The 27871-nt window shown below is 44.0% G+C and overlaps 1 protein-coding gene across 1 annotated transcript in view; it reads right to left on the bottom strand.

Moving 5' to 3' along the window:
* TRMT9B (tRNA methyltransferase 9B (putative)) overlaps window positions 1-27871 on the bottom strand; it is a 68402-nt gene that overhangs the window by 13314 nt on the left and 27217 nt on the right. Inside the window, exons 3-4 of the mRNA XM_025279151.3 lie at window positions 12960-13157; window positions 4583-4737 (exon numbers count right to left, since the gene is read on the bottom strand). Coding sequence (XP_025134936.2) covers window positions 4583-4736 — 154 coding nt within the window. The 5' untranslated portion in view covers window position 4737; window positions 12960-13157. The remainder of the gene's footprint in view (window positions 1-4582; window positions 4738-12959; window positions 13158-27871) is intronic.

Raw genomic sequence — 27871 nt, 5'->3', positions numbered from 1 at the left:
GGTGTTCTTTGGAAGGAATGATGCTAAAGCTGAAACTCCAGTACTTTGGCCACCTCATGCGAAGAGTTGACTCATTGGAAAAGACTCTGATGCTGGGAGGGATTGGGGGCAGGAGGAGAAGGGGACGACAGAGGATGAGATGGCTGGATGGCATCACCGACTCAATGGACATGAGTTTGAGTGAACTCCGGGAGTTGGTGATGGACAGGGAGGCCTGGCGTGCTGTGATTCATGGTGTTGCAAAGAGTCGGACATGACTGAGTGACTGAACTGAACTGAACTGAACTGAAGGTTATACTAAAAGGGATTGGTTAGCCAAATATGGTTCTGTTTTATTTATTTTATTTTTTATTGGAAAACATGATTTACAATGTTGTGTTAGTTTTAGGTGTACAGCAAAATGAATCAGTTATACATATACATATATCCCCTCTTCTTTTTAGATTCTTTTCCCATATCAATTATTAGAGAGCTTCCTGTGCTCTACTCAGCAGATTCTTATTAGTTCTCTATTTTGTATATAGTAGTGTGCATATGTCAGTCCCAGTCCCCCAGTTTATCCCTGGCATGTGCCCTCTTCTAAAGGCCTTAAGTTAGTAGCCCATTTCAGGAAAAGGTTGCCTTCATTGTACAAGCTACAGTATTTCCTGAGGGTACTTTCATTTCTGCTGTCTTTGAATCTTCAGCACTCTTTATATTTAGACACAGTTGCTCTCCATTCATTCCTGATCCCTCCCTGAAGACATAGTTCCCATCAGGAATCATCATCACACACCTCAGCAGATCAGCTTCTCTGGGGAACAGGGTGATGTGCTTAATAAAATTTAGCCAATAAACAGTTGCACCACTAAAATAGCATAGCAGGTAGAGAATCCCCGTGTGGGCAACTGGAGCCCAGTTACCTGGCATGTTTGTTACCTATGCAAAGTTTTATTAATCATCAATACTGGAGTGGGTAGCCTATCCCTTCTCCAGCAGATCTTCCCAATCCAGGAATGGAACCAGAGTCTCCTGTATTGCAGGTGGATTCTTTACCAACTGAGCTGTGAGGGAAGCCCAAATCATTAATTACAAATTGCTAATCTAAATACCAGTCAAACTAGCCAACATAGACTTGATTTTTTTAACTAAGTGGAAAACCTAGAAAGAGAAAGTATTTCCTTTGGAGGATAGTTCTGTTGTTCTATGGGCTTCCCTGGTGGCTCAGTGGTAAAGAATCTGCCTGCAATGTGAGAGACACAAGTTCAGTCCCTGGGTTGGGAAGATCCCCTGGAGTAGGACATGGCAACCCATTCCAGTATTCTTGATTGGAAAATCCCATGGACAGAGGACCCTGGAGGGCAACAATCCATTGGGTCACAAAGAGCCGGACACAACTGAGTGACTAACGCTATTGTTCTCCTTCCTTTTCTCTACTAATCCCTTTGGATTCTTTCCTTTTTATTGATTTTTCTTAATTTCAATTTTATTTTTAAACTTATCTTTTGTTGTGTAATTAAAATAATCCTACTATTGAGTAGTAAAAAACTATAAATAACATAAAAGTCAAAAGATACAGATGAGTAAAATAACATTTGGATTTCCAAGCGCAGTGGTAAAGAATCTGCCAGTCAGTGCAGGAGACATAAGAGACACAGTTTCGATCCCTGGGCTGGGAAGACACCCTGGAGGAGGAAATGGCAACCTGCTCCAGTATTCTTGCCTGGAAAATTCCATGGACAGAGGAGTCTGGTGGGCTGCTGTCCATGGGGTCACAAAGAATCAGACAGGACTGAGCTACTGAGCACACAAAATAACATTTACGAAATTGATTTGCACAGGGATCCTTAAAGAATATTATTTGTGCTGTAATTTGTAGTAGCAAAATGTAGCAAACAGCATACCTATCTGTTCGTGTGGTGTTATTAGCATAGAAAGCTATGCAGCTTTTCATGCTCAATAGCTATATAAGAACAAACGCTATGCTGTGCTGTGCTCAGTCGCGTCCGACTCTTTGCAACCCTTTGGACAGTACTCTGCTAGGCTCCTCTGTCCGTGGGATTCTCCAGGCAAGAATATTGGAGTGGATTGCCATTCCCTTTTCCTGGGGACCTTCCTGACTCGGGGATCAAACCCACATCTCCTATGTCTCCTGCATTCCAGGGGGATTCTTTTCATCTCAATATACAAAAAGAGACAAAAGCTAGCTGTATAGCAGTCTGTATAACATACTAATTTGTATAATTGAAAAAGGTAGGTCTACCCAGACACACACTTACATGCACAAATATGCTTATATTTATGTGAAGTATCTCAAGATTAAACAAGAAGAAGCTAAGAGCATAGTGCCTCTGATGTGGGTTACTTGGTGCTGGGAGCTGCGATGGGAAGATAATTCTCACTATACATTTTTATGTACCTTTGTTACTCAGCCATTTAAGTGGATTACCTATCAAAAAAATGTAAGCAATTTGTATTCCCCTAATATTCAAACTGTTTACTCATAGGGTTTCATCATTGGGAGTTATTGATCTTTTTCATATTGACTCTGAAGAAGGTTCTGTTGGTTAAGAAAATTACTTTTTTTTCTATCAGATATGTTGCACTTAGCTTTACCTAGTTTGGTTTTGGTTTTTTACTTCCCTTATATTTATGTCTAGATTTTTGCCTTGTAGAACCTTTTACATGTTATGCAGTCAAAAATACCAAATGCAGCCAATCTTCCTTACTCACAGACTCAGTATGTGCATGCCCATCTATTTGCCCACGTTTATTTGGAATGCCAGAGCCTGTACTGACAGTGCACGAGTGTCTTTAAACAGAAACACACGAGAAACAAGATTAGGTGTTGATCAGTCGACAAAAATATTGTGACCACAGGCTCATAGGAACCTAATCCGGTATTTCCCCTTGGGGTGCCAATTCAGTGTTCACTAATTCTGGGTTCACAGGAGCTTTATAGAATCTGACTTCTGTAGACAACAACAATCAATTGTATTTTCTTTTATGGTTTCTGACTTGTTTTGTGTCATGCATGGAGAGGCCTTTTGCTTTTGAGAATATTTTAAAAAATAACATAGTCATCCTCTAGCCCTTTAATCACTTTATTTTCTTATATTTAAATCTTTGCTCCATTTGGAATTTTTGATGTAAGATATAACCAGGCTTCCCTGGTAGCTCAGACAGTAAAGAATCTGCTAGCAATGTAGGAGATCCAGGTTCAATCCCTGCATTGGGAAGATCCCCCAATTATTATCCCCCCAATTATTGGAAAATCCCCCATGGAATTTGTCCAGTTTCATGGACAAAAGGGCCTGGTGGGCTGTGGTCCATGGGATCGCAAAAAGTCAGACACGACTGAACAACTAACACGCACTTTTTTTCATGAGAAAGTAGCATATACATTCTGTTGTCTCCAAACCTTTTCATCCCAATTGATTTAAGATCCTGGTACTTTGCTTATATTATGAGTGATAAGAGTTCCAAACCCACCGCATCTTCTGAAACCAGTTTTGTTTTGTTTTTAACACGATAGAGATATTTTTAACGATTCTCCACTTCTACATGACATGTGCCCCTTCTTCGAATTCTGCCCTGCTCACACCATCTTTAACAAGCTGAAAGCCCCGGGCACATCTATTTCTCTTACCAGCATTTTGATTGAATGTCAAATTAAACAGAACTTGTGACTCCAGACTTAGGATTCATACAGGTCCTGTGTGCGTGCAGTTGCTAGAGAGCAGATTTAGGTGGGAATGCTTCCAGTGGAATCATACCTTGTCTTAAAACTTAATCTGAGCTCTCCTGAGCTGTGGCTACCACTTCTAGATTCCAAAACATACTGAGCTGAAAACTTACCAGCAAATCAGGGATTATGAAGATATGACCCAATTTATGTTCTAATAATAAAACGCCTACAGAATAGTTAAGGGAAAGAATTCCTGAGATTCGTAAGAGGTGATAGGGCTTCTTGTGAGTGTATGTTAGTCACTCAGTCATGTCCAACTCTTTGTGACCCTGTGGACTGTAGCCCTCCAGGCTCCTCTGTCCATGGGATTTCCCAGGCAAGGATACTGGAGTGGATAGCCAGTCTCTTCTCCAGGGGATCTGCCTGACCCAGGGATCGAACCCAGGTCTTCTGCTTTGCAGGCAGATTCTTAACTGTCTGAGCCACCAGGGATGCCAGATAGAACCTCTTCTATATACACAATTCTGGCTCTTCTGTAGAAGGCATGGGAGCCCCTCAAGGTGAGCCACCAAAACACTATACTCACAAATGTGAAGGAATCTACATTTAAAATGGTCAGATTCACAAGCAGCCATTTCAGTCCAGGCAGATTCAGCCAAGGTCAGGTTGATTTTGTGAAAGGATACGCACAAAGGCTCTGAGAAGACCACTTCTGTCTAAGTGTAGATTTGGGGAACTTTTCTACTTTCTCGTGCGACCTCATGAATTTCTGCTATAAAGTGAATTTTCTAGGTGCTGACATGCCAAGGGCACGGTTTCAGACTTCCAGTTAGAACAGAGATGAAAAATGAATCTGAAAAGGAAAGGCACGATGGAGTATATATACATCAGACTGTGTGGCCCCACCCGGGTTACCTATGTCAGCGATGAGACTGCCTGGCTTCTGCTCCTGGAGGAACTGGCGGACGCGGGGCCAGGCTTTGCTCTGCAGGTCACTGAAGTAGGGCGCGGTGCTCTCGTACACATCATGCACGTGCTGCTTCTCCAGCTGGGCGGCTGCATGGTCCATCCTGGGGAGAGCAGGGCCATGCCAGGGGATGCGGTTCAGAGTGGGCACCGGAAACGGCTGATGGAGATGCAGGTTTCCTAAAATGGGAACTTAACGACTGCCAGGGTTACGCTGTTTTTATCCTTTCTTTCTTTCTCTCTCTCTTCTCTCTCTTTTTTTTTTTTAAATATTTACTTTTTAATTTAAGGGTAACTGCTTGACAGAATTGTGTTGGTTTCTGCCAAACATCAACATGAATCAATCAGAGGTATACATATGTCCCCTCCCTCTCTTACAAACTGCAAAGAACACAGCCTTCACCGGAACCTCACCAGCGTTGTTGAAAGACTAGCAGATGCATCGCTCTTAGCTGTACAACTTCAGAAAACAGTTATTTGGGAATGAGCTAACTGTAATGTGTTTCTGTGCAAGATGAGTCCTTAATTTTGGAAACATATACAAAGGTCTTAGCAGTGGTTCACTTTGGATAAAGCTCTTCTCTTGGATGCTAAAGAGATAAAAATTTTATAGCATGCATTTTGAAACTCCAGGCCAATCACAAAGCCCGATTGATTCTACCTTTTGAATGTCTTTGGATTCCAACCATTTTCTTTACATCCTACTGATTCTTAGAAAAGACCTCATTTCTTGTTTCGGTTACTTCAACCACCTGTAAATGGGTTTTTTTGTTTTTTTTTAAATTTTTTTGTCCCTTCAGTCTCTTTCCTTCAGTTATGCCACAACTGTTTTTCTAAAAACATAAAACTGTGCTGCTCCCTATCTTGCTGCTGCTGCTGCTAATTGCTTCAGTTGTGTCCGACTCTGTGTGACCCCATAGACGGCAGCCCACCAGGCTCCCCTGTCTCTGGGATTCTCCAGGCAAGAACACTGGAGTGGGTTGCCATTTCCCTCTCCAATGCATGAAAGTGAAGTCGCTCAGTCGTGTCCAACTCTTTGCGACCCCATGGATTGTAGCCTACCAGGCTCCTCCCATGGGATTTTCCAGGCAAGAGTACTGGAGTGGGTTGCCATTGCTCCCTATCTTAGACTTCTTCAAAGGCATATTATCGCTTGTCTGCTCAAGGCCGGGTGTCTCAGGAGGGTATCCATGGCTCTTTCTGATCTGGCCTTCACTTACCTCTTGCAGCAATTTCTCACTTTCCTTCCCCAGCGTCGGGGCACCTGTCATACTTAGTGACCCGAGGTTTCTCAGACTTGATGCACCCTCTCTCATCCAGGGGCTGCTACAGATTCTGTGCCTTTCCTGGCTAACTTCTATTCATTCTTGGCCCAACCGTCACCTCTTCCAGAAGGACTTCTCTGACCTCCCATGCAGGATAAGGGCAATCAGAGAGCAGTGGGGAGGACTTTCCTGATGGCACAGTGGATAAGAACCCACCTGCCAGAGCAGCGGACACAGGCTTGGTCCCTGGTCCAGGAAGATCCCACATGTGGTGGAGAAACTAAGCCCGTGTGCCACAACTCCTAAAGCCCGTGCGCCCTGGAGCCCAGACTCTGCAGCAGCGAGAAGCCCTTGCACCACAGCTAGAAAGCAGCCCCCACTCACCGAAACTAGAGAACGCCCACAGGCAGCAGCGAAGAGCCAGCGCAGCCAAAAATTTAGCAGAAAAAAATTTTAAATAAAAAGGAGTGGGGAAAGTAGAAGAGCAGGTCTTCGAGGCTTCTGTTTGTTTAGGGTTTGGTCTCTTAATTATTCTCCTGTGGCACGTGAGTGAGGATATCCCAGGGCAGCGGCCAGGTCTCAGGCCGTGGCTTTGTACCAATTAGTATTAAAGTGTTTTTAATCACTGAGTAACCCACTTGGCCCTACCGCTGCTCACCAGCTGGCTGAGTCCCACCCCTTGTCCTCTTGCGTCCCATGCGTCCTCTGTGGTTACTGAGGGCTATAAGTCTATTAGGTGTTTTTTCTCTAGCCCTGACTGGAAGAGCCTAAGTAACAAGGGCTTATGTTATTTAATGCCGAGTCCCCAGTAGTTGGCACACAGCAGACCTTCAATAAATGAACAAAGAAAGAAAGAACCAGAGCGGACTCTGAGTACAGAGGGTAAGAGAATATCCTGAGGAGTGTGGGAAGAGGGGACCCTGGACACCCACAAGCTTGCAGATGGGAATGTGGTAAGAGAAGGTGCTGTCCTTGGCCAGCCTCTGTATTCCCTCCACCCCCACCCCCTGGTCTCTGTCACTCTGGGGAGTAGAAGGCACTTGGCTCAGATGGCATCTGAGGAGTTACCCCACTGCAAAGTGCCCACCTTCCACCTTGTATTTAAGAAATATCTTTATGAGAGATACTTAAAGACCATGTAAATATTGTTTCCATAATCTCAGCCACCAATTTTTTTTATTTTAATTTTTCTGGCCACTGTACGTGACAGGTAGGATCTTAGTTCCCCAACCAGGGATCGAACCCATTCCCCCTGCAGCAGGAGCTTGGAGTCTTCACCACTGGACCACCAGGGAAGTCCCTGCTCACCACCTTCAGCGTCCAATCCATTGATGACTCTTTCTAACTGAAGTATAGTTGATGTACAATAGTATGTTAGTTTCAGGTTTATAACATAGTGATTCAGTATTTTGTTGATTATACTTTTAAAGTTATTATGAAATAATGACTATTTCCCAGTGCTATAGTGTAACCTTGTTGCTTATCTGTTTTATACCTAGTTTGTATCTCTTAATTCCATAACCCTACCTTGCCCTCCCCTTGCCGTCCTGTTAACCACTGTGTTGTCTAGTCGCTTCAGTCGTGTCTGACTCTTCTGTGACCCCAAGCACTGCAGCCGCCAGGCCCCCCTGTCCATCGGATTCTCCAGGCAAGAATACTGGAGTGGGTTAACCACTAGTTTGGTCTTTCTATCTGTGAGTCTGTTTTTGTGTGTGTGTTTTGTTGTGTACATTTGTATGTTTAATTTTTTAGATCCCACATGAAATCTTATGGTATTTATCTTTCTTTGTCTGACTTATTTCACTAAGCATAATACTCTCCTTGAGTATTATAAGCATAATATCCCCGTCGTTGCAAATGGCAGACTTTCACTCTATTTTATGAATGATGATAAGATGATATTTTCAAATGATGAGAATGATGATATTCTCATTCCATCATTCCTTTCACTGCGAGGAAGAGCTTTTCAGGATTTACTCTTAAATTAGCAGTAGGTTATCCTTAATTGGGCTTCCCTGATAACTCAGTTGGTAAAGAATCTGCCTGCAGTGCAGGAGACCTTGGTTTAATTCCCAGGTTGGGAAGATCCCCACTCCAATATTCTTGGGCTTTCCTGGTAACTCAACTGGTAAAGAATCTGCTTGCATTGCGGGAGACCTGGGTTCGATCCCTGGTTTGGGAAGATTCCCTGGAGAAGGGAACGGCTACCCACTCCAGTATTCTGGCCTGGAGAATTCCATGGACTGCATACTCCATGGGGTTGCAAAGAGTCAGACACGACTTTGTGACTTTTACTTTTCACTTTATCCTTAACTATTATGGGCCTGCCCACAGTCCCTGCAAAAAATCTGGCAACTCTGAGTACAAATCTCATTTGTGATGTCTGACAAAACTTCCACCCAAACTGAAGCAGCTTATATTACACCCTCAACTAGAATACAAAGTAAACATATGGCTGCCTATAACTGCCTACACATGAGGAAAAACCCAAACACTGAATGCTTGTCTCTGTAATCAAAATCTCAGTCGACTTAGGTCTGTTTAAAATTGTCCCCCCTTAAGGAATCAATTAGGCAGTACAGTCTCGAGAACTGTAGAACAAATACATTTTGCTTTATTGCACTTGCCAGTGTTAAGGGCTTCCCAGGGGGCTCAGTGGTAGAGAATCAGCCTGCAAATGTAGGAGACCCAGGTTCAATCCCTGGGTCAGGAAGATTCCCCTGGAGAAGGAAGTGGCAACCCACTCCAGTATTCTTGCCTGGAGAATTCCATGGACAGAGGAGCCTGGTGGGCTACAGTCCAGGAAGTCACAAAGAGTCAGACACAACTTAGCGACTGAGCGCACACACACACTGATTAAGTGACAATCAACACGAGCTTGATTCCCTTCAAGCTGGCTCCATCTGCAAGCTCAGAATATGTAGTATTTGAAGAGCACCACATGGAGACCTTTCTGTTACTCTTCCCCAACGTTTCCCAGCTTCTACCATAAACAAATAACTTCAAAGAACTGTTTGAAAGCTTGTGAACAATATAAATCCATTTTGTTGTATTTTTCACTTAAGATTATATTCTGCAGAATATGTAGCTAACTGTGAAATTGATTTGAAGAGCTGGGGCCATCCAATTTGACTTTCTTGACACTCTGTGGATTTATATTTCGTCCTCTGAGTGCGTGTGTGCATGCTAAGTTGCTTCAGTCATGTCTGACTCTTTGTGACCCTATGGCCTGAAGCCCGCCAGGCTCTTCTACCCATAGGATATCCCAGGCAAGAATACCAGAGGGGTTGCCATGCCCTTCTCCAGGGATCTTCCTGACCCAGGGATGGAACCTGCATCTCTTAAGTCTCCTGCATTGGCAGGCGGGTTCTTTACCATTAATGCAAATGGGAAGCCCTTCCTGCTCTATACATATATGCAGATTCCTTGTGAATTTGGTCCTATGACTAAGCTAGTAAGACTGGTACTATAGCACTAGCTGAAGCTAGGGATGTGGGGTTTGCTTTAGCCAGGCTCCTAATCTGCATGCTGACAAACGTGAAAGGGAGAATAAGTCACAGAAAGTGATGCCCTGCGCATCTGAGAACTAGTTTGGATTTCAAGTGCAGTGGAAAGTGGTTCCCTGGAGAGCAGAAGAGGGGAGAGAAAGTGCTAGGAAGCTGGTAGGAGGGGTCAGCGGCTTGGTGTGTTTCCCGTGGAGAGAGGACCAAACAGAGAAACATCAGTGCTTCTTGCTTCTAGCCACAGGGTGGTCAATAATAGGTCACAGATATTTGGTTTTCCTGTTCTGGGCGTGTAACTAGGGTAACGCTTCTCCACCCAGCTTGATTCAGGCAAAGTCACGAGATGTGCTTCGACCATTACACATGATCAGAAAAGATCTGGGTAGAGGAAAACTTCTGGGCAGAAGTTTTATCAGCCAGAGTGTGTGTCTGCGATCCTGGAAGCACCGACCCAGGTCTCCAAGTGACTGCTCTTGATGAGTGGACAGTGTGCATGTTTTTAGCCAAAAATAGGGCAATATACAGCTCATCATAGGAGATGTGGATTATCTACCTAGATAATGGAAAAGTAAACTCTATCAGCCATGTTCTATTAGAAGATCACTTGTTACTATGTGAGTTTGTCCTGTTTTTTCCTTCATAAACATTAACATTTTTCTCATTACTGTAGATAGAACTAAATTGGGAGAAAACTGAATGTAATTCTGTCTCCCAGTTTTTAAAATTAATACTGTGACCCAAGGAAGGAAAGGAGGGAGGCAGGGAGAAAGGATGCTAATGTCTGGGGGCCTGAGAGCATGAAGGCGTCAAGGTGTTGCTGAAAGCACTTTCTGTCAACATGTGTGTGTGTGCGTGTGAGTGTGTGTGTGTGTGTTTGCGTGTACTTAACAATAACATGTAGTTTGAAAAGTAAGAGGATCTGTCACAGGTAGTAGTGGAAACACATTTGGAGATATAAGGTTCTAGGGAACATGTAATCTGTCCCCATCCTGAGCCCATGCATTTATGACCATTATTTACAGGCCTAGACATTTTAGAAATTAAATACTTTTAAAAACCTGTGCCATTTGCTCTTCCTTTGAGGAACTGTACCTCCCTTTGGACTCCAAGTGATGTTGGAGCCTGTCAGTCATGTAGGACGGGGTGGACACTTGACCTCATCTAAGAAAATCATTCTCTCTCCCCTGGGAAACTGACAAGAGATAGTTGAAGCCAGATCACTAGAGGAAATATCCTCCAGTTTCTCCTGAGTCTTACCTTTCCTGAGGTTTTTTTTCCTATTCTATCAGCTACTTGGTATACCCCCAACAGATCCCTTCTTGCTTGGGGAAGAGTTTGTTTTGCGGGCAGAGGACTTTAGTTATTTCAGACTTGAATGCGTCTTCATGATCATAGCATGGACCTTAGGGGGTGCCACGGTGGAATACAGGTGCTGCGGCCTCCAGAGTCCCGGCAGGACTTGGCTCCCACAGACGGAAGGACTCTGGCTGGAGCCCTGGAAACGGAACACTGGGGTGCAGTGTCCTGTTGGAACCAGTGCCAGCCCGAGAGATGAGCAGATGGTTGTACTGCCGCCATCTTTGCTACTCCTACTTTTTTTTTTTTTTTTTTTATGGCCACAGCCTAGTATCTGAGCTGTTATTACAGCTTCCTAGTCAGTCTCTCTGTCCCCCTTGTCACCTCTAATACAGCCATAACGCGGGGAGGTCGCAGCACTCTTTTCAGTGAACATTCACTGGCTGGAGACATATCCTATAGTAAAAGGCGACTGCAGAGACCACACTGCATGATGCTCTTCTTGGCTTGATGGAAGTAGCTTGTAATCTCCCTCCAAGAACTCAAGAAAAGCAGTTTAGAATCTCTATTTTCATACTGGTACTGGATAATTTCCCTCTAATATCCATTTGATCATCTCCTCTCCCTGTTGAAAACCCTTCAAGAGACCTCTCTGGGACAAAGCTTACACTCTTCCATCCAGCATTCAGAAGCTTCCGGGACCTGGTCTCAGTCTGGCTTTCCAGCTATATCCTCTTACTGCGACAACTTAAATTCTCAGCTCCACCCGAAGAACTCTACTCATGTTTCCCTGAGTGGGCCTTGTTTATAGCTCCTCATTCAGGTCTTTGCTAAAGTCAGCAGGCTCTTGTTTCTCATCTGTAGTGCTTCCCTTCTGAAATCTTACCTGCTCTTCAAAGTCTAACTCAGCCTCCCCCTTCTCTGTAAAGACTTTATGGATAGCAAGGAGATCCAAGCAGTCCATTCTAAAGGAGATCAGTCCTGGGTGTTCTTTGGAAGGAATGATGCTAAAGCTGAAACTCCAGTGCTCTGGCCACCTCATGCGAAGAGTTGACTCATTGGAAAAGACTCTGATGCTGGGAGGGATTGGGGGCAGGAGGAGAAGGGGATGACAGAGGATGAGATGGCTGGATGGCATCACCAACTCGATGGACATCAGTTTGGGTAAACTTCAGGAGTTGGTGATGGACAGGGAGGCCTGGCGTGCTGTAATTCATGGAGTTGCAAAGAGTCGGACACTACTGAGCGACTGAACTGAACTTAACTGAACTGATCAATAAAAATAATCATTTCCCCTAGTATTTTTATATATTGCATATTTATTATTGCTGTGATTCTTAGAGCATTTCTCCTGATTGTGTCTTGAACTCTCAACTCTGTATGTTCCCAGCTCGATTAGAAGCTCCTGGAGGGCAGAACTGAAATTGGACCTCTCTTTTATAAGTATCATAGTGCTTTCACTTAGTTAACTGTAGAACCAATGAATCAATGAGCTGTTTATTTAGCTCCCTATGAAAGACAACAATGCTTTACTCCAGATAAACTGGTCCTCCAATATTTGGTCATAAATCACTAATCCCCTGATAAGAGCCAAGAGGCTCTCAGAGGCTCCCAAGGCTAAAACTAAGCTTTTCCAGTCATGTTTTGTGTTTCATAATTTCCTTCCTTTGCAGAGGCCTGTTCAGAGATATACCCTAGACACAAAATAGTCCCAGTTTTACAACTGAAAAAAAATATAAATACTGTAAATTGTTCTCTTATTATAAATGCCACAGAAGATACATATTTTTAAAAGACCATAGGGCTGCTTTAAATTTCAAAGATATATTCAAACTGTGATTCTAAAGTTTAAATACAAAATGGTCAAGTCAGGTCAAAGACTTTACTTACATTATAAAAAGACTTCATCATGATATAATTAAGTTTATTTAATCATTTACAAAAATATTTAATGCATGGTACTTATACCTACATATTATTTTCAAATACAAATTATACTGCAACCTTTTGTATGATAAAAAACTATCATTTCACAATATGCTGACATCCTAGAAACACATTTGTTCTCTAATAAAACATTAAATACATTCTTGTTATTTTAAAACTAGTTTCAAATTCTTTTATCCACCTAGTGCAAAAATAAACTCCAGCTTACTTTATATCACAATGTCATAACTTTTAAATGATAGGAATTGGGCCTAATTAGGTTTACTGCATATGCTTATATTATGTGAATTGCTGTAATAACTGAAAGCTACTAACCTGAGTCATCTTGTGATTACAGAAAATTACTTCTTGTCTTTTTGATTCATGGCAGTTTCCGCCCTCGGAGAGTGACAGTTGTTGCTGGTAATTTCCTCTGTGTGTGCTGTAAACGCGTGTAGCGGGAGGAGAATCTAACAGCGAGGCCCTTTCACGCGCTGAGCCACTCGGCGTGCGTCTTCGCAGGGAATGCAGGCTCTGTTAGGAAAAAAACAAGTACTGAAGTTCATTTTACATAATACAACTATTGAACTGGCTACAGCCCACGCTGACCTCTTGACATGCCTGAATTACCCAGAGAAGAAGGGATGAGAACAAACTATTAATATATGGAATGTGCCAGAACTATAAGAGCAGTTTCTGAATCAATCCCTCAGCTTTCTGTAAAACACCCAGTACTTTCTCCCCAAATTAAATAGGATGATTTCATCTTGTTCCTCAAAAAATTACAAGTACGGAGAGTCGACTTCGAATCCAGTGGTTTAATTACTGTAACTTTTTAAGACATATGACTAAATGTTATTAAGTCATCCCAGTACAATTTATCTGTTCAGTAATTGTTGTTAGCAGCTATTTCCATGTCACTTTGACAAGTACCCCTAGTTATTCTTCACTGTTCACATTGATTTTTTTTCTTTTTACATAATAGAACAGGTTTGTCATGAAATTCATCAAAAGACTCTGAGTTGCATTAAAAAGAGGACATATGCAGAAAAACACTCTGTAATGGGGAGGTCTTGGGGTGTAAAATGAGGTCTGGAGAGATGCCCGGTACAGTAGGAAAAGCCCGTCGTGTAACATTTGGGGGCCTGATTCATCTGTAAATGAGGCAAATGGACTTGCATCTTGATCACAGTTCTCAGTCACTTTCCTCGGTCTTCACGTCCTTTGTGTATGCACCTCAGTACCACAAACTGTGCCCGTTTATTACACATAGTGATTCTCAGGATGGTGGGGTGGGATGTACGTGGCTTCCCTGAACTTGCTGGGGCTCTCCACCCACCCCAGTCTTGATCCCTGTTTAAGAAGCACTGGCCTGCGTGTGCTTTGCAAAGCTTCTCGCTGGTCTTCAGAGTGTGCATATAACCCATCGTCTTTCAGTCACGTGCAGGCATACAATCTGTACCACTGAAAGCTACGAAGACTGGCATTTTAGGAAGAACACTTAGAAAGAGTCTTGAAAGAGTTACTAGTCAAAAGATTTCATCTTTCCTTTGGCAGTTTTGAGCCTGCCTTTATCATAAAGGAGAGGATGTTTTGTGTGTATGTGTGTTGTGTCTGTCACATGTTCTTTCTTTAATTAATTTATTTTTAATTAGAGGATAACTGCTTTAAATACTGTGTTAGTTTCTGCTGTACATCAACATGAATCAGCCATATGTATACATACATATGTCCTGTCCTTCTTGAACCTCCCTCCCACCTCCCACCCCATCCCACTCCTCTAGGTTGTCACAGAGGAGCAGGTTTGAGCTCCCTGCATCATAGAGCGGATTCCCACTGGCTATCTGTTTTACATATGGTAATGTATATGCTTCTATGCTATTCTATCAATTCGTCCCACCCTTTTCTTCCCCCACTGTATCCGCAAGTCTGTTCTCTATGTCTGTATCTCCACTGCTGCTCTGCAAATATGTTCATCAGTACCACCTTTTTAGATTCCACATATATGCGTTAATATATGATATTTGTTTCTCTCTTTCTAACTTACTTCACTTTGTATAACAGGCTCTAGGTTCGTCCACCTCATTAGAACTGACTCAAACACATTCCTTTGTATGGCCGAGTAACATTCCATAGTATGCATGTACCACAGTGTGCATTCCATTCATCTGTCAGTGGACACCTAGGTTGCTTCCATGTCCTAGCTACGGTAAATAGTGCTGTAAGGAACATTGGGGTACATGTGTCTCTTTCAATTACGATTTTCTCAGGGTATATGCCTAGTAGTGAGATTGTTGGGTCATATGGCAGTTTTATTCCTAGTTTTTTAAGGAATAGGAGAGGACGTTGTCTGAAACTCCATGCTAGTGGCAAAGCCTACAGCGCGTCACCTCGGGTTCACCCTTCCGGCCCTGACCTGGGGGCTGCTCTGCCCCCAGCCAGCCTGACTGTCTAAGCCCCTTGCCTTCAGGCATTGGTGTCCAGATGCATTCACCCTCTCAGACAGGCTCTGAGGACAGGGTGTTCTGAGACTTAGTCAGAAAGTGTAGCGAAGGAAAAGAATTTCAGATAGTGTAGCGGGCATGTGTGAGCTGCTGGGGTGAAAAAGAACACATGGGTGGGGAACTTCTCTATTCACCCAAATCATAGTCCTCAAACACCTGTAAAGATAATTGACTTTCCATAAGTTTACTGAATTATGATCCAAACTTACCTCTGTTAAAAATGAATCATTTTATCTTTTCCAAGAAGTTTCTGGGCAAAGACAAAATAGGGTAGGTAGTATGTTTCTTTTAATAAGTTGAATTGGATCAGTCCTTTCATTTTATCAGCCACACATCTTTGGAGTATCTAGTATTAAAAATGCATTTCTTCTTTTCTCCTTGAATAAATCGGAAACCATCTTTGAGAACAAAGGTGACTCAAACCTTATGAAATTTTGAGGTTAACCAAGTGTGTGTATTTTCCTGGGAAGAGACTTAGCACCTCAAACTATGTCTCAGGGGAAAAATTAGTTTTTGGAAAAAAAGTAATTTCTGTATTAAATTAAAGAGATACATTCATTCATTCAACAAATACTAACTGAACTTCTGTTATATAATAAGGTGCTAGGGATAAAGATTTTTTAAGTTTCCCAATTTAGGAATCCAAAGTTTAATATAGGAAACATACAAAGAAATAGAAAATTAAAATATGGTACTACTTTCATTTTCGGTATGGATACATCCTGAGAGCTTTTGAGCTTCTGAATCTCTAAACTAATTACGTCTTGGCTGTTAAACCTATCGATCGACAGGTCAATCAGTTGATTGATAAATTAATAGATAAAACAGACCTATTACAGATTATGACATCATAGATCTTTGGGCCATCATCAAGTATTTAAAACCACAGATGCCCAGAGCCCATACCAGGTGTGAGGAATGTTATGATCCAGGTGTGCACAGGTTCTATAGGAACTGTAGGTGAGGCAACTCATCCAGCCTGTACAGGGGGAGGGGAGTGAAGGCTCCCTTGAGAGGCTGACAGCTCAGAAGATGGTAGGGGTGAGTCAAGAAAAATGGGAGTGGGAGATTCTAGCTATCAGACATCATATACAGAAAAGAAATGAGACTCTTCGATGAACTTCAAGTAACTTAATGATAATAGCAAGACATGCACACACACAATGTGTACTAATTATTTACTGTTATTGAGGCCCTGTTATAAGCATTTAACATATATTAACTCATTGAATCTACACAGTAACTACACGAAACAGGAACCACCACGTCCCCATTTTACAGATAAGGAAGCAGAGGCACAGAGAACACAAGTGACTTTCCAAAGTTACGTAGCTAGTAAGTGGCAGAGCCAGGATTTCAGACCAGAAAGTTAGATTCCTGACTTCACACTCTTAACTATACAGTCAGTGGGGAGGCAGGAAGGGAGAACCGGTGATACTATAAGAACCTTGAAGAGTCAGACCATGTAGGACCTAGTTGAACTTTCTAAGGAGTTTAGATCTTTATCCTGAATATAATGGTGAACAACAATTATGTCAGTGAGAGAAAAGACAAATTTGGATTTGGTTTCCAGAAATCCACAGCTAGAGTGTAGACTAGTATTTCCTGGACAGGTTCACAGAGACAGAACCTAGTAAAATCCTTTAGACAGATAATGATATTAAGGATGCTTAGGAGGGGGTGAGATACAGGAGATATTAAAGAGAGAGCATCACATTAGTAGGACTTGCTAACTGATGAACCGTCTAGTCAAAGCTATGGTTTTTCCAGTAGTCATGTATGGATGTGAGAGTTGGACCATAAAGAAGGCTGAGCATCAAAGAATTGATGCTTCCAAACTGTGGTGTTGGAGAAGACTCTTGAGAGTCCCTTGGACAGCAAGGAGATCAAACCAGTCAATCCGGAAGGAAACCAACCCTGAACATTCATTGGAAGGACTAATGTTAAAGCTGAAACTCTAATACTTTGGCCACCTTATGTGAAGAGCTGACTCATTGGAAAAGATGCTGGGAAAGATTGAAGGCAGGAGAGGAGGGGAGAACAGAGGATGAGATGGTTGGATGGCATCATCGACTCAATGGATATGAGTTTGCGAAAACTCCAATAGATAGTGAAGGACAGGGAAGCCTGGTGTGCTGCAGTCCATGGGGTTGCAAAGAGTCGGACATGACTGAGTGACTGAACAACAACAAAAATTGATGAAGAGTTAAGTGTGTTCTTTCACACACTGAAGAGGAAGCAGTGCTACTGATAAGGCTGACCCTGTAAGAGGTACCACCAGCATCCTAAAATAGAGGGAAAGAGAGTAAGAATGAAAGACAAACAAAAGGAAACTTTGGTAATGACCATATATAAACTCTGAAAGACTCTTCCCTTGGAATACCTGTGAATATGTCCAGAGAAATTTACTTAAGATACTTGCATCTGCAGGAAAAAGGCTGTAAGAAGGACTGGGTGTTGGTAATGGAAATGCCATAGTGATCAGTAACACATTGTATTTCGCATTACTGCCTCGGCTGTTTGTATATATCCGTTATGTCTGTAATTGACGGCAGCATTTTCTAGATATGGACAGTGGAGCTCATGATCGCTGATGTCTTGTTGGGTATTGCAGTTTACACAGCATTCAGTCAGTGTTTATGATAAAAATACATGAAGAAAGGCAGAGAAGAATAAAAAAGAGGGTACTTTAGATGGTGCTGTAGTTCACCATCAGAGGGAATACATCTGAGCGAGGGTTTAGGTTTGGACATAACTGTTTCTGTTTATCTGAAGGAGAACCAAGTAAGATGGACATGAAGCTCAGAGCAAGCTGTTCTAGAGATCATTTAAAAATCATTGTTCTAAAACTTGGCAGTGATGTTTCTTACCATTTACTCCCAAAGAGAGAAGGCATATAGTGTTCAGCCACGACCAAATACAGTTTAGTCCTATTCAGAGAGCTTAAAAAACAGATTTCTCCTGAGCACCAGCCTAGTCCAGTGGACTGACCCAAGAGGCAAACTTGAGGAGCCAGTTAATGACCATCTCTATTTACATGGACAGTCACTGCACAATTGACAAGTTAAAGTTGTTGGGCCGGTCCAGTGAAGAGGTAATAAGGTGTTTATTAGAAACTCTCTTTCACCCAGAAACAGTTAATATTTATAATTTAAAACCCAGCCCACTACAAAAAAGGAAGTGAATTAAATCAAGAGACTGTGCAGAACAAGAAAGAAATGAGGTTAGGAGACCGTGGATCACTAGTAGTAATCAATGTGTTAGTGGGCTCCTCTGGTGGCTCATCGGTAAAGAACCCACCTGTGAATGCGTTAGACACGGGTTTGCTCCCTGGGTGGGGAAGATCCCCTGGAGAAGGAAATGGCAACCCACTCCAGTATTCTTGCCTGGAGAATCCCATGGACAGAGGAGCCTGGCGGGCTACAGTCCCATGTGGAGGCAAGAGTTGGAAATGACTTAGCAACTAAAGAGAGAGAGAGAGATGCTACACAGAACCTCTTAACAATACACCAGAGGTTATAGCAGAAATGGTGGGGACAAAGGTAACTGGCATTTCTGGTTGAAATCCTATGAGCAGAACAAATGAAGGGCTTTAAAACAATAACATATGTAACCCTGAGAGAATAGGACCCTCTCTGCAATCCCAACAGGGACTGAAAGGTTACCCTGGAGGAAATACATGTGAAAAGAACGTGGATAAAATGAGGGAAAGATCAAATAGTCCCAAAGAATATTTGGTTTTCTTGAAAAAAACCAACAACTTTTCTTCAAAAACTTGTGCGTCTACATTGACTTCGTGTTGGAGCAGAATGGTATCTCCAGAATCTAAAAATAAAGGAAATGAAGGTGGTCATATCTGAGTGAGGAATGTGTGTCCCTGTGAGGGGTGGGGGTGGCTCCAGGAGGAGAATACAAGGAAGTAGGAAATAAGAAAGCCCAGTATTGATTATGAGATCTGTTATCAAAGGCCACTCCCCCATGGGCACCAACTACGCAGTATTTATTATAACTGGATCACAACTCATTTTGATGGTGTAGATTAGAGAATGCCAGAAAAGAACAAGAAAATCAAAGATGAGATTTAAGAAAAAATGAAAATATAACACCTGACTTGCCCCAGGCATTTGCTACTGGTGTCAACTTGACAAAACCTGTCCTCAGTCTGTGTTAAAATCGAGGGGTGGTTGTGGTTCCCCGAATAGCAGCTTAGAAGAAGATAGGTGTGATGTCATAAAAGTCAAGACTGGAAAAAACACAACACATTTCCCATCCCCTTTCCTCCTAGGAAGGGAGGTCCCAGCAGGTTGGGTGACAAGGAATTTCACTGTCGTTTTGGTGTGAAATGATTGTTCATGGAGCCTTTACAGGAAGCTGTGTAGTCAGCCATAACACTATAAATCATCTGATGATTATTCTAAGAATGAAATTAAGGGGAGCAATGTGAGGATGAATTATACATTCTTGTATTTCATGAAAACATGTTTATAATGCAATTGACCCCAAAGAGGGGCCCTCATGGGGTTATTACTGAAAAAAAAAATCCATGTCTTTGAGGTGCAGGAAAAGAGAGTGTGTGCATAGCACAGTAAAACCTGGACTGTCAGGCGTCTTCTCCTGTAGACTCCACCTCTGTCTCATACCCCCGCTGTGTCTCCCAGTGGCCCCCCATCCCTCTGCTGCCTCAGCCTGAGCTTAAGCCTTCCATGTTAATCCAGGAGTTCCTGCAGACCTGGGAAACCTTGCCAGCTGCTTTACCTGAAGGTGAGCACACACCTATATGTTTTTTAGAATCTATTCTTTACTGACACCATTACTGCAGTGGATGATTTACCCTCCATAAAAACTGCTGCTGCTGCTAAGTCACTTCGGTCCTGTCCGACTCTGTGCGACCCCATAGACGGCAGCCCACCAGGCTCCCCCTGTCCCTGAGATTCTCCAGGCAAGAACACTGGAGTGGGTTGCCATTTCCTTCTCCAGTGCATAAAAGTGAAAGTGAAGTCGCTCAGTCGTGTCTGACTCTTAGTGACCCTATGGACTGCAGCCCACCAGGCTCCTCTGTCCATGGGATTTTCCAGGTAAGAGTACTGGAGTGGGGTGCCATTGCCCTTTCTGCCATAAAAGCTGGGAGGTCATAAATAATGAATTGAAAAAATATTTTAAAATTAAATAAAATTTAGTTTTATGAAAAATTTACCTTTTAAAAATGTCTCATTTTACTAGAGATTGATGAAAACACTGTTACACACCAACGTGGTAGAAAGAACTGGGTCTGGAGGACCAGCTTAATAGCATAGCACTGAGATTCATTCTCTACAGCATCGCCACACTGATGAACGGTCCCCCCTCTTCAGACTTAAAGCAGAAGTCCAAATACCTTAGCATTTCACAGAGCCCGCCAGCATCTGACCCCAGCCCACCCTCCAGCATCTAATCCCAGCCCGCCCTCCAGCATCGCCCCACACCCCACCTCCATGCCTTGTGCCCCACCAGCGCTACTCAACGTAGCCAGCCCCCTTGCCCCCCAACAGGAAAACCTGTCGGCTTAATGACTCAGCAGATTTCCACTCAGGCACAAGCTCCTTATCTAGGCTCACTGCTTGATGTTTGTGACTTGCCGTTCTCTCAGCGCGTTAGACATTTGAGGTCTTCATGCTTTTTGCTCACCCGTTCCCTCTGCCTGGTATCACCTGTCTTCTCCAGCCCACCTGCCAGACACTTCTCTTCGAAGGTTCAGCTTAGGTCGTTTTCTCTACGAAGCCTTTCCTCCCCGGCTAGATTCACTGCCTTCTGCCCGCTGTGTGTCTACCCTGTATTATACAGAAGCTTGCAGCACTAGCGTTTTGGTGGCCATTGTCTCCTTGCTCTGGGCTGCCTCACACCCAGCTGTGTTTGTGATTAGGGCCGACCGCTAGCGTGTGGTTCTGGTGAACGAGGGCCTTGCCCTTCTGCACAGACGCTGAAGCGGGCAGAGTTTCCTGCCACCGACTCCTGGTGGGATGGTGTGTTACTGTGTTAGGGCCACCATAACAGAGTACCAGAGCCTCTGTCATACCGAGTGAAGTAAGGCAGGAAAACAAATGTTGTATATTAATGCATGTGTGTGGAATCCAGAAAAACAATGCAGATGAATCTGTTTCTAGGGCAGGAACAGAGACACAGTCATCCAGAACAGACCTGTGGACACAGCAGGGGAAGGAGAGGTGGGATGAATCGGGAGATTAGGACTGACGTATATACACGACCGTGGTAAAACAGATGGCTAGTGGGAAGCTGCTGGATAACACAGGGAGCTCAGCTCAGTGCCCGGTGATGACCTAGAGGGCTGCGATGGGGCAGGTTGGAGGGAGGTCCTCGCACGATTCACTTTCTTGTACAGCAGAAACTAACACAACATTGTAAAGCAATTATACTCCAATTTAAAAAATAAAGTACCACAGACAGGTGGTAAACAACAGGAATCTATTTTCTCACCGTTCTGTAGGCTAGAAGTTCAAAGTCAAAGCATCAGCAGGGTTGGCTCATTCTGAGGGCTGTAAAAGAAGACTGTCCAGGCCTTTCTGCTTGACTTGGAGATGGTTGTCTTCTCCCTATGTCTTTATATCATCTTCCTCTATACTTCGATATGTTAATTTTCTCTTCTTACAAGGACATCAGCCCTACTGGATTACTGTGTGTGTGCTCAGTCGCTTCAGGCGTGTCCAAGTCTTGGCGACCCTATGGACTGTGCCCGCCAGGCTCCTCTGTCCGTGGAATTCTCCAAGCAAGAATACTGGAGTGGGTTGCAGTGGCCTCCAGGGGCTCTTCCCAATCCAGAGATCAAATCTGCATCTCTTAAGTCTCCTGCATTGGCAGGCAGGTTCTTTACCACTCGTGTCACCTGGGAAGCCCATTGGGTTAGAGCTCACCCTAATAAATTCATTTTAACTTAACTACATCTTTAAAGACTGCATCCAAAACACAGTCACATTCTGAAGTCCTGAGGGTTAGGACTTCAACATATGAATCTGGGAAAACACAGATCAGTTCCTAACAGATAGCATAGAGGGTGGAACGGTGCTCCCCATCGCCCACCAAAAGAAATCAGTTCAGTTACTCAGTCATGTCTGACTCTTGGCGACCTCATGGACTGCAGCACGCCAGGCTTCCCTTTCTTTCACCAACTCCCAGAGCTTATTCAAACTCATGTCCATTGAGTTGGTGATGCCATCCAGCCATCTCACCATCTGTCTTCCCTTCTCCTCCTGCCTTCAATCTTTGCCAGCATCAGAGTCTTTTCCAATGAGTCAGTTCTTCTCATCAGGTGGCCAGAGTATTGGAGTTTTAGCTTCAGCATCAGTCCTTCCAATGAATATTCAGGACTGATTTCCTTTAGGATGGACTGGTTGGATCTCCTTGCAGTCCAAAGGACTCTCAAGAGTCTTTTCCATCACCATAGTTCAGAAGTATCAGTTCTTTGGCGCTCAGCTTTCTTTATAGTCCAGTTCTCACATCCATACATTACTACTGGAAAAAACCATACCTTTGACTAGATGGACCTTTGTCAGCAAAGTAGTGTCTCTGCTTTTTAATATACTGTCTAGGTTGGTCATAGCTTTTCTTCCAAGGAACAAGATATTTGCTCCTTGGAAGTCACCATCTGCAGTGATTTTAGAGCCCAAGAAAATAAGTCTGTCACTGTTTCCATTGTTTCCCCATCTATTTACCATGAAGTGATGGGACTGGATGCCATGATCTTAGTTTTTTGAATGTTGAGTTTTAAGCCAACTTTTTCACTCTCCTCTTTCACTTTCATCAAGAGACTCTTTTGTTCTTCTTCACTTTCTGCCATAAGGGTGGTGTCATCTGCAGGTTATTGGTATTTCTCCCAGCAATCTTGATTCCAGCTTGTGCTTCATCCAGTTGGGCATTTTACATGATGTTCTCTGCATATAAGTTAAATAAACAGGGTGACAATATGTCCATATTGCTAACCTCTTGAATTTGTAAATGTGACCTCTTTTAGAGAAAGCCTTTTGCAGATGTGATTAAGTCGCAAAGATCTTGAGATGAGATCCTCCTGGATCCAGGTGGGCCTTAAACCTAATAACAAGCATTCTTATGGGAGATGGAAGAGGAGAAGGCCACTAAAGACAGAGACAGAGGCTGGAGCTATGCTTCTAAGCAGAGGAGCCCCTGGAGCCACCAGCAGCTGGAGGAGACAAAGGCAGACCATCCTTGGAGCCTCCAGTGGGAGCTTGGCCCTGTCTTTCTCAGACAGTCTTGGTTTGTGCCCATATTCCAACCTAGACTCTCTTGATTCTGTGCAGTCCCTAGTGTATTCCAGAAATTTTTCTTTCTTACTGAAGATATCTAGACTTAACTTCCGTTGCTTGCAATCAAAAACTTTGACGAATTTTTAAAGTATCAGTAGTTGTTACAGTCCAGTCTATTCAGAGAAATATGACAATTCTGAAAAGCATTATTAATGTTTTCAAAAGGAATCTGGCAGCTAATGGCTTACAGTAGCAAAAGGCTAAACCTATCAACCCCCACGTGGTCATAGGAATTAGGTGTCGAGAGAGGCAAGGCTGTAGTGACCCAACAGTGCCATTCCCAAGAACAATACAGCAGGCCATGAGGAATTCTGGAAGGGCTGTAAGATGTTTGCAGAGCTTCCGAAGGAGTAAAACAAATGGAGATCGCATTATTCTTAACCCAAGCCTGATTCTCTTATGTCTTGAAGCTGTAGCTGAAAATTAAACTCCAAGTTAGAGTCTGTGGGTTACCAAATTAGATGAATTTGCTGAGTCACTGAGTATTTTATGAGAAAGTTAGGACATTTCTTGGGAGGAGAGATTGGGACCCTGAGAACAGGACTGAGAATTAATGGGTGCATCACCTCCTTACTTCCTTGTAGACCCTACAGTTCCCCACCCCCACAGTGGGTTTCTTGTAAAAGGGACTCAGTTCACCCCCTCCACACCTACAAAATACCTCCACCTCTCACTGTCCCCAGCTCTGTACCAGTCACTTTCCTGCATGGTCCAGGGAGACAAAGGCAAGCCCCGAAGGCTTGCACCCCGGGAGAATTACAGACAGCTGAAGCTAGAAAGCAGAGAACTCTGGGGTAAATGTCCACACACATGGATTCAGAGGGGGACCAGCAAAAGGAGAAATATAATTTTAGATTGCCCCAGGTTTATCTATGACATGTGCCCTTACCAGATGTTCTGCCAACCTGACCAAAGCAAGGGGCTCCTAGGAGCCTGCCCATCAGGTACCATCAGAGTCTGGACTCAGTAGTGGCCCAGACAGAATGGAGGTGCCACACATTGCTTGGCCAGAGGTCAGCTAAGGTCTGGTGAGATGGCTGCTGCGTGCATGGAGTGGTTGCTGGATTGCTGACAGAGAAACACAGTTCAGGGAAGAATCCTATGGATAGGCTTCTCAGAAGGGCTCACTATATGAGGATATATTTTTTTTATTATTATTATTTATTTTGGCTACATCAGGTCTTAGTTGGGGCATGCAGGATCTTTGTTGTGGTAGGTGGGCTTCTCTCTAGTTGTGGCTCTCTGACTTAGTTGCCCCATGGCATGTGGGCTCTTAGTTCCCTGACCAGGGATCGAACCCACGTCCCCTGGGTTGCAGGGCAGGTTTTTTAACCACTGGACCACCAGGGAAGTCCCGCCGTGGCTGAATATTTTTGACTGAAGAATATAAGATGGCCAGGCTACCTCCTCCTTCATGACTCTAGAGCCTTGACTCCTTGGGAGCATGAACCTCTTGGGCTGCCATGTTGGCAAGGATGGAGGCTATATATATGTGTGTTTGTGCACACGCACTCAATAATATGGTACTTCTTCCAGGCTGACCCTGTTACCCCCACAACCAAGTGCTCGGTCAATCAGCAGAGGTCCTAAACCCTCAGCCCAGGATGGGGTACAAAGCACCAAGGGAACCAGCCATTTGCCTGATGGTAGGTTGATTGTCTGGGGCCACTTTTCATCATGGAGGGGGCAGCAAATGGAGGCAAAATGGAAGGGGGACCAACCAGGGCTTCCCTGGTGTCTCAGATGGTAAAGAATCTGCCTGCAATGCAAGAGAGCCTGGTTCGATCCCTGGATCAGGAGGATCTCCTGGAGAAGGGAATGGCCGCCCACTCCAGTATTCTTGCCTAAAGAATTCTGTGGACAGAGGAGCCTGGCAGTCTACAGTCCATTACACGACTGAGGGAGTAACACTTTCACATTTTTTTTCTTTGCCTTCCACACTTCTGTTAGCAGCACCATCTCCTAGCACCACCTCCAGGGGGCTCTTCTTTGCCCTTAAGCTTCCCACTGGGTTTGGTCAGTGAAGGGCAGAAGCAGGATTGGGAGGAGACAGAGGTGGAGTTATTTATTACATCATGTCAACTGCCTCCCACAAGGGCCTGGGTTTTAACAATGGCTTTGTTTCTCTCCTGAAGCCCACAACTTCCATGGGCTGCTCTCTCCTGAGATTAAAGTTCTCATTAAGTAACTAGTCTTTTTAAAATTTTTTCTTTTTAAAATTTTTATTGGAATATAGTTGATTTACAATGTTGTGTTAGTTTCAGATGTACAGCGAAGTGAATCAGTTATGCATACACATATATCCACTCTTTTTCAGATTCTTTTCCCATGGCATTATAGAGTATTGAGTAGAGTTCCCTGTGCTGTACAGTAGGTTCTTATAAGATATCTATTTTATATATAGTAGTGTGTATATTGGAGAAGGCAATGACACCCCACTCCAGTACTCCTGCCTGGAAAATCCCATGGATGGAGGAGCCTGGTAGGCTGCAGTCCATGGGGTCGCTAAGAGTCGGACTTGACTGAGCGACTTCATTTTCACTTTTCACTTCCATGCCTTGGAGAAGGAAATGGCAACCCACTCCAGTGTTCTTGCCTGGAGAATCCCAGGGATGGGGGAGCCTGGTGGACTGCTGTCTATGGGGTCACACAGAGTTGGACACGACTGAAGCGACTTAGCAGCAGCAGCAGCAGTGTGTATATGTCAATCCTAATCTCCCAATTTATCCTTCCCTGCCTTTCCCCCTGGGTAACCATAAGTTTATTTCCTACCTCTGTTACTATTTCCATTTTGTAAATAAATTCATTTATACCATTTTTTTTTTTAGATTCCACATCTAAGAGTTATCATATATTTGTCTTTCCCTGTCTGGCTTACTTCACTCAATATGACAATCTCTAGGTCCAGCCCTGTTGCTGAAATGGCATTATTTTGTTCTACTAGTGTTTATCCCTTTCCCTTTCAAGCCCAGGATGATAAATGTGCCCAACTGCTACCCCAGAACGCTTCACCATCCCTGGTCGGTTTCTCTAGGGACCCTGCTGCTTGGGGATGAGACAGACATTTCCCTCTCTTCCTCAGGATGCTGTGGGGTGTGTGTGTGTGTGTGTGTGTGTGTGTGTGTGAAAGAGAGAGAGAGAGAGCACGGAAGTGGGTATAAAAAACAATATCTCTAAATCAGTCATCTCCCCAGTGTCCAGGTCCTTCAGCATGGATGTTGCCCTAAGGGTCATAAAACTAAATTTCATATTGTGCTAAATCGCTTCAATCATGTCCAGCTGTTTGCAACCCTTTGGACTGTAACCTTCCAGGCTCCTCTGTCCATGGGATTCTCCAGGCATGAATACTGGAGTGGGTTACCATGGCCTTCTCCAGGGGATCTTCCCGACCCAGGGATCAAACCTGCATCTCTTGCATCTCCTGCATTGGCAGGTGGGTTCTTTACTGCTAGTACCACCTGGGAAGCACAAATTTCATAGTATTCAGCCTTAAAAAGGAATGGAAATTCTGACATGTGCTGCAACATGAATGAAGCTTGAAAACATTATGTCAAGTGATATAAGCCAGACACAGAAGGACAAATACTGGATGATCCACTTCTGTGAGCTTTCTAGAGTAGTCAGATTCATAGAGACAGAGACTGGAGTCGGGGTCGAGATGGGGCCTGGGGGATTTGGGAGAGCGAGAGGGGGAGTTACAGTTTCATGGAGAGGGAGTTTCAGCTTAGGAAGAGGAAAATCTTCTCGAAGTTGGTTGCACAAGAATGTGAAGGCACTTAGGCCATTGTCTGTACACTTAAAAATGGTTAAAATGGGAAGTTTTAATGGACTTCTGCCCGTCCTCCTGCATGACCTGCTTGGGTATTGTAGCAAGTAGCTTCAGCCCATGAGGCTAACTGCCCCCTCAGGTCTTTGGGACCATGCCTGTTGTGAAGTTGTGAGCCCTGCACCCCCTTCTCCACAAGCTGTGTTGTGGGCGTGAAGGCTCTGCAGATAATACTTCTTCCTTGCCAAGTGGCTTTGCACCCAGGACACACTGCACCAAAGCGAGTCCTGGAGGTGAGAGGAAGGAGGGGGACCAGCCCCTTTCGGGTTGCTTCCTGTTCCTGTGAGTGTCACCTGGCAACAGCCCTGTGCCCTGGCAGACCATTTGTTTCTGGGAGCAGTCAGTCCCCCGCTCTTTTGCGCTCTCCAAACCTCAGCCCTTTGCCTAGCCCTGAGAGACCCCCTCCATGCCAGGCAGCGCCCAGGCCAGGAGATCTGCTCCAGACCCTCAGGGCCCCGTGTCTGGGCTCTTGAGGAAACAGCACTAGCTGGCCAGTGCTGGCTTCCCAGACTCTGGGTCCTACCTCCATAGACCTCTCTAGTCCCCGGGGTCTGGTTGCTGCTCTAGGGGCCCCTCCTCTAACCCTCCAGGTTCTGAAAAGCCCAC

Source organism: Bubalus bubalis, chromosome 1, assembly GCF_019923935.1.
Source record: "Bubalus bubalis isolate 160015118507 breed Murrah chromosome 1, NDDB_SH_1, whole genome shotgun sequence".
Lineage (NCBI taxonomy): Eukaryota > Metazoa > Chordata > Mammalia > Artiodactyla > Bovidae > Bubalus > Bubalus bubalis.
Note: the sequence above shows the minus strand (reverse complement) of the source record. Positions and strands in the feature narration are given on the sequence as shown.